General features: G+C 36.6%; 1 protein-coding gene across 1 annotated transcript; it reads left to right on the forward strand.

Moving 5' to 3' along the window:
• Nucleotides 1-204: 204 nt before the first annotated feature.
• On the forward strand, nt 205-5,517 carry SLITRK6 (SLIT and NTRK like family member 6). Its single transcript, XM_004709776.2, has 2 exons — nt 205-287; nt 2,777-5,517. Exon 2 carries the CDS (start codon nt 2,801-2,803, stop codon nt 5,327-5,329), a length of 2,529 nt encoding a protein of 842 aa, XP_004709833.1. The 5' UTR covers nt 205-287; nt 2,777-2,800; the 3' UTR covers nt 5,330-5,517.
• Nucleotides 5,518-8,006: the final 2,489 nt, after the last annotated feature.

Genomic DNA, 8,006 nt, shown 5'->3' on the forward strand with positions numbered 1-8,006 from the left:
TGTGAAGTATGCCGTGAATTTTAATTGCTAGAAAAATGGACCACTGCTTCAGGATGATCTAGGAGCCCTCTGCTTAAAATACATACTTTCTTAATGAAATGCTGAGTATTTTGTCTTTCACTGCAACGCTTAACACCAGGACACTACGGGACTTGCCAGAAAGTGAGGTTTGAAAGCAAAGGACGCGACGGTGGATATTTTCTTCTTCTTCAATAAAGAAACAGAATTCCTTCCAATGTCTAATCCAGCTGCGTGTTACAGATAACACCAGGAAGTCTGCTTTACAGGTAAGAAGAAGCTGTGCGCGCTTTTGCTTTATTCATTTCTTTTTTGCGTTATCGTATAGAGATTGCATTTGTGTGTTTGTTGTTTATTGTTTGCTTTAATCATTTTGCTTGAGGGTTACCCGATTTGAATCTCGCTCACTGGAACTGCCGCTGTTGCGAGAGATGCCTGTTTTCTCTGAGCAGCAGATGTTCAGTCCAACCGCTGGCTGTAGAGAAGAGCCGACACAAAACTATGCCATTGTATCTTTTATTGTATGCAGTCAAATATTGGAAATCAAATTTGAGGCTTTCCTGAAGAAAGTATTACTCAAAAATGTCGTTGCTGAAATTCACACATCAGCTAAATTTCAAAAGTTTCTTTGTGTTTGGAGTGCTACTTTTCTGATTTTCAGAGTTACCAATGTGTATTTTCTGGGAATATATAAACAGTGATTTTTTTCTGTCTTTTCAATTGAGTTGCCGCTAAAATGATGCTGCTCTTCAAATTAGCATGTGTTCCAGGCAACATTCTAAACCGTTTGATTTGCTGCTCTTGTTTTACAAACCTGGGGCATTTTGGATGGTATAAATATTTAAGATTTAAAAGCATATGATTTTTAAAAATAGATGAGTGGTAATCATCTGGAACTTATTTACCATTTCCTCAAGATGCTGTGCCTGATGGAATTAATTATCCTCTTTCTCGGTACTACAGGCAGAAGGACTTTCCATGTTTGGGGAGGCAATCCACAAGTTGAAAACTTCAACTTCAAACTGCTTCATTCTAAGCCTAACATCAGAGATGTTTAAAGTCAAAAGCATTCCCTATGGAAATACTAAGCTTGTAACTTTGCCTGTACAAGGAGGCACTATCTTGTTCTCTTTCTTTGGTTACCTATTGTGTTTAAGAGACTTACATTATGCATGTTTTATAAAAATATATTTTCTTTTTTTTTTACCAGCCCCCCTCCCCCCAGTGGTATCAAAAATATATTTTCATGGACAAAACTTTATTTTCAAGATTATTGACAGAACTCTGGGATATTTTATCTGACTTTGAATTTTAATTAGATAAAACATTTTTGTTCACATTTCATACGAATAAAAAAGGGCTTATCATTAAGAAAAGTTTAACAGCCATAAGATCTGATCACTGTTCTTTTAATTTATTTTTCAGAAAGTCAAACCACAGCATTTAAAAATAAGTGATAGAATTGGACACCATTAGAGTTTTGTGTAGCTATTTATACACAATTCTGTATCTTCTGAAAATATGTATATATATGTATTGTATCCCAGCTGACATTTCAAAGTTAGATTAAAAACCAGAAAACAAAAACATCAGCTGCTTACAGAGCTGAAATATGTAGTGGTGTTTTCTTGAGTTAGCATTCTTTATTCATCATATTAGAAATATGTCCAAGTACTCTACTATATTACAGACAGCTTGGAGCTCATAGTTTGAGATTTGAAGCTCTCTAATAAAGGCGAGCAGCTGCTTAATTATGTGAAGATGTTCAGTGGTCCACAGCGCGCTTCAAGGCCACATTAGAAAGTGATTTGTCTGAAGTGTATTTCAGTCATTGTTTTCTATTTCACAATAGTGCAAAATGAAGGTTTAAGATAATATTTTCTCAAGTCTTTATGATTTCCTTGATGCATAATAGAATTATAAAGTAGCAGTCAATATTCTGTCCTATTGAAAATCAGTATAAAGTATGTCTTATGAGAAATTTAAATAGGCATGCTGGGGCATTTATCTCTGATAATATTATACATCTATAGACTGACTTAGACAACAAAGTAAACATTTTTTTAGAGCACCCTCCTTTATTACATTGATTTCTTCAAAGATTTTAATAGAGAAATTAAGTATTACTGTATTCAAAATAAAAACAAATTCCAACCTAGACACTATTAGTAACCAGATAAAATTTAAAGGAAGCATATATATATGCATACATATACTTTTATGTATACATGTATTTATTATTTTTATATTCCTCACAGTCCTTTTTGCTTCTTACTGAAACATATTTTAGTTGTATACTGTATTTCTTTAGTCTTAAATTCATTTATTTTTAAATGTAAAAAATAATCCAAATATTTATATATATATACAAGTTTGCAAAATAACAATATACATTTAAACAGTACTTCTTTCTTTTAAAATGCTATGCTATTATTTCATTCTATTTCTATTCTAATGCTTTCATTCTACTAAGAGATTATTTGGCAGATATAAACATATATGATATTATTTTAAATTCTCTTTGATCTAAATTTTGTATTTTGAATATGATGCTAAAGTAGTCCAAGCCACGCTAGCCCTAGCATTAGGGAGGTGCAGGGAAAGAAAGAAACTATAGAAGCAGTAAAATATTTATGTTTTCTTAGTATTGAATATTTTTATTTTCAGAAGAACATCAATTGTGTTTTAAAATCTCAGATATATGTTCTTCCTGCTTCTGCCCACTAACTCTGTTTGCTGCCATATATGTTTTTTACAGTATCAAATTCCATCACATGGCAACATGAAGGTGTGGATCAAGCTCTTATATTCAGCCTTCTTCGCATGTATGTCTGCACAGACCCCATCTCCAGTGTCCTCGGCCAGAGGTTCTTGTGATTCTGTTTGCAACTGTGAGGACAAAGATGGCACCATGCTGATCAATTGTGAAGACAAAGGCATAAAGCAAGTATCCCAAGTCAGGGTGCCACCATCACGACCTTTCCACCTGAGTTTATTAAATAATGACGTGACAATGCTTCACAAAAATGACTTTGCTGGGCTTACCAACGCTCTCTCCATACACCTTGGATTTAACAACATCGCAGATATTGAGATTGGTGCATTTAACGGCCTGGGCCTTCTTAAGCAACTTCATATCAACCACAACTCTTTAGAAATTCTTAAGGAGGACACCTTCCATGGACTGGAAAATCTTGAATTTCTACAAGCGGATAACAATTTTATCACCGTGATCGAACCAAGTGCCTTTAGCAAACTCAACAGACTGAAAGTGTTGATCTTAAATGACAATGCTATTGAGAGTCTTCCTGCAAACATTTTTCGATTTGTTCCCTTAACTCATCTAGATCTTCGTGGGAATCAGTTGCAGACATTGCCTTATGTTGGGTTTTTAGAACACATTGGCCGGATATTGGATCTCCAATTGGAGGACAATAAATGGGCTTGCAATTGTGACTTGCTTCAGCTAAAGATTTGGCTGGAAAACATGCCTCCTCAATCGATCGTTGGTGATGTCGTGTGCAACAGCCCTCCCATCCTCAGAGGAAGCGTTCTCAGCCGACTGAAAAAGGAGTCTATCTGTACTACTCCACCAGTTTATGAAGAACATGAAGATCCTTCAGGATCACTACATTTGGCAGTAACACCTTCAATAAAAGACAGCCACATTTCAACCAAGACCACGTTTCTGTTCAAACCACCCACCAAGGCACCAGCTTTGGTGCTACCTTATGTTACAAAACCATCCACCCTACCTCCAGGACCCTACTGTCCTATCCCTTGCATTTGTAAAGTATTATCCCCACCAGGACTTCTAATACATTGTCAAGAGCACAATATTGAAAGCTTATCAGATCTAAAGCCTCCACCACAGAATCCTAGAAAGCTTATTCTAGCAGGAAACATCATACACACTGTAATGAAATCTGATCTAGTGGAATATTTCAATTTGGAAATGCTTCACTTGGGAAACAACCGTATTGAAATTCTCGAAGAAGGATCGTTTATGAATCTCACCAGACTACAAAAGCTCTATTTAAATGGTAATCATCTAACTAAATTAAATAGAGGTATGTTCCTTGGGCTCAACAATCTGGAGTATTTATATCTTGAATACAATGCTATTAAGGAAATCCTGCCTGGAACCTTTAACCCAATGCTTAAACTTAAAGTTCTTTATTTAAATAACAACCTCTTACAAGTTTTACCACCACATATTTTTTCAGGAATTCCCCTAACAAGGATAAATCTTAAAGCAAACCAGTTTTCTCATTTACCTGTAAGTAATATCTTGGATGATCTTGATTTACTAACCCAGATTGAACTTGAGGACAACCCCTGGGACTGCTCCTGTGACTTGGTTGGGTTGCAACAATGGATACAGAAAATGAGTAAAAACACAATCACAGATGACATTGTCTGTACATCCCCAGGGCATCTTGACAAAAAAGAACTAAAAGCGCTGAATAGTGAACTTCTTTGCCCAGGTTTAGTAAATAATCCGTCCCTTCCAAGTCAGCCAAGTTACATCATTGTCACTACGCCCACCACAGCGACAAACACGGGCGATACCGTGTTCAGATCTCTTACAGATGCCGTACCGCTGTCTGTTTTGATATTAGGACTGCTGGTTGTGTTCATAACGATTGTGTTCTGTGCTGCAGGCATAGTAGTTCTGGTTCTCCACCGCAGGAGGAAATGCAAAAAGAAACAAGTGAATGAGCAACTGCGAGACAGCAGTCCTGTGCGTCTACAATACAGCATGTATGGGCATAAAACAACTCATCACATGACGGAGAGACCCAGTGCGTCTCTCTACGAGCAACACATGGTAAGCCCGATGGTTCACGTCTACAGAAGTCCAGCCTTTGGTCCAAAGCATTTGGAAGAGGAAGAAGAAAGGAACGAAAAGGAGGGAAGTGATGCAAAACATCTCCAACGAAGTCTTTTGGAGCGCGATAACCATTCACAGCTTATGGAGGCAAAGATGAAATATAAAACCACAGACCAATCGCCGGACTTCTTGTCCTTCCAGGATGCCAGTTCATTGTACAGGAACATTTTAGAGAAAGAAAGAGAACTTCAACAACTGGGAATCACAGAGTACTTAAGGAGAAATATCACTCCGCTGCAGCCTGAGATGGAGGTACCTTATCCGGGAGGCCATGACAAGTTAAAATTAATGGAGACACTGATGTACTCTGGGCCCAGGAAGGTGTTGGTGGAACAGACTAAAAATGAGTATTTTGAGCTCAAAGCTAACTTACATGCTGAACCTGACTATTTAGAGGTCCTGGAGCAACAGACATAGGCAGAGACAACTTTCACTGAAACGTTGTGATTCTGTCTTCTGCCCAAACCTTGCAAATAAGTGCCTTACGGGAGTGTGTCCTCAATCAGAACTAGAGCACAGCAGGAGTCCTATTGGTCTAAAACAAAGGGAGAGAAGCTCAGGGATCAGAGGGAGAAGCCATTGCATTATCTTCAGGCAAAGTAGTCCGTCCCCAGTAAGAAATCCTTATACGTTTATCATTCGAGGAGTACAGTAATATTTCTTCATGACTTAAAAGGGTTTAACGAACGTCTTCTTGCACATCTAAAAGGGTCGAATATTGAAACAACATTCGTTTCTGTTTTTTTCAACATTATTTTCTGAAATCATTTTTATCCATAGAGTAAATAAAATGTGATTTCATCATTAAAAAACATAACTACATAGAGTTGTAACATGTAAAGTCTGTAATGTTTATGGAACTAGTGTATACGTACGGCAAAATGTACATTTCTAAATGCTCTGAACTTGCAACAAATGCAAAAGGAACTGGAATTTGGTAATTACAGATAGGGATGGTAAAGAAAGAAACTATAATGCTCTATGCTCTGAATGAACTAAAACTTTGAACATTTTAAAATTAAGCAAATGCCACTATTAGGCTTTTTAAATTTACGACAAATCATTAAAAAAGATGAATATTTCAGGTGGAGTAAATAAGCAATCTTTTTTTTCTCCATATTTTGTGTAGACAATCCTATTGTCAGTGCTGCTGTGAAATAAGGCATGTCATTTGTGCTAAATGTTAATCCTTATTCTTGTGATAGTTTAAACATGCTACTGAGATTTACCTGTAAATAGAACTAGTGCACTTATTAAGTTTGATTTGTATCTTACCATTAATCATTTGTAAATTTGAATGACCATGAAACAAATAAGTTTCTTATGGCAAGTAATTCACTAGTAGAGAGCAGATAGGAAAAAAATTATTGTATTTTTATTGATGTATTGAAATTTGCCATACATTTTTGGCAAAAAAGCACTTCTAGGGTAAGTGATTTAAGTTGCCTCAAGTGGGACAATGTAGCTTGTTTTACAAGGAAGTATTGCTAGATTTCTATAAACTATTTATTGTGTATAGTTTTTTATATTTTTGACTCACAAAAGTTATCAGTCGTAGGTGCCTTTCAAGAAAATTAAAAATATGTCTCACAATAATAAAACTATAAAGAAAACTCCTATTTAAATGTCCTTTCTTCATGTAGTCTGGCCTACCATCTCTCAAGTTGATATTAACGCATCGATGTACACACACACACACACACACACACACACAGAAACAATACAACAAAATAAGACTCTGTGTGTTCACTGAAACACACACAAAAACACCTTGTGCACAGTGCACAAGAAGGCCATTCAAGTTGTGGATATAATTGACCCGGAGCCAATCTAAACATCCTACTGCTTCTCTTACTTAAGCAAATAGACTTCCCACTCAAGAGAAATCGAAATGATTTTTTAAATGTTCTGTTTATAAAATCATTCAGCAGTTTACACAAGACAACATATAATTGATCAAGGTAATCTAGGGATTTCTTTTCTTTTGTTGCTCTCAACACCATGAACACATGTGAACAGGGTAAAAAAGGAATGCATTTCCTACTTTAAAGTACTTTATTTAAGTCATTTAAGACAGTTTAGTAATTTCTGCATATTCTGTTAAATGTCTGGTTTTCACATGGAATGCTCTGGACAACGAAACAAAGCTTATCTTCTCTCTTGGACTTGGAAACCAAGGCCATCCTGTGGAGAAACAGTCAATGTCTAAGATGCAGGGTATTGAGACTAATTATAAGTTGATTGTCACCAGGTTTATCGTTAATTCATTGTATCTATGCATGGAAAAGTATGCATTAAAGGAATTCCTGGTGGCCTATAGTACTTCATTATTTTTCAGAGTTTGGAAGATGTGGGAATTTGGGAGCTTCTTAGGTAATACGTGCTAAAGGATAAAGTGTTTACATCTGGAATACTCCATATATTTAACAAGTAAAAAAGTGTCAGGATAGTAGTGAACAGTCAACATTCCAAAGTATAAGTCGGGAAGCTTTGAAAATTCCATTCTAGAGAAGAGCTATCCAGAAGCAGAGTTGATTTCATTCCATTTTTCTTATTCAGTTGAGTATCTGCTAATATTTTCGGATTCCAATTTGGCCCTAACATTTTTTGCAACTGGGTGTTAAAGGCTTGTTTCAAGCAAAAATCCATCTAAGTGAGATGTCAACTAAGTCCATATAGAAGGAGCACACCAGAATCAGTCACTGCAGGATTGTAAATCACGTAATATGACGTGAAGGAGTGGAAAGTATCAGACCTAAACTCTCAGAATCTGGTTTGCAGAAGGCTGGGGATGACAGTGGGAGCCCGGGATGCATTTAAGGGAACTCCACAGGAAAGAAGCCTCTGATGATTTCCCTCTGTGCATAACAGAGGGATGGGAGGGAACTAGTTACCAAAGAGAGTGCATTGACAAGATGGCCATCGGAGATCAAAGTGATGAGCCTGACTTGAATGGTTAAAACCATGTCAGTTGACCCACCCCCTTCTTATGCCCAGTGGATGTGACCTGGTTTCCAGTATTTTCTGTAGCTTTTTGTTTGTTTTCATATTGGGGTTTATCTCAGATATGTTATGCCATTAGGAGTGACCCTCT

The sequence above is a fragment of the Echinops telfairi genome, unplaced genomic scaffold (genome assembly GCF_000313985.2).
Source record: "Echinops telfairi isolate 266 unplaced genomic scaffold, ASM31398v2 ScPeMD7_7401;HRSCAF=8416, whole genome shotgun sequence".
Taxonomy (NCBI): domain Eukaryota; kingdom Metazoa; phylum Chordata; class Mammalia; order Afrosoricida; family Tenrecidae; genus Echinops; species Echinops telfairi.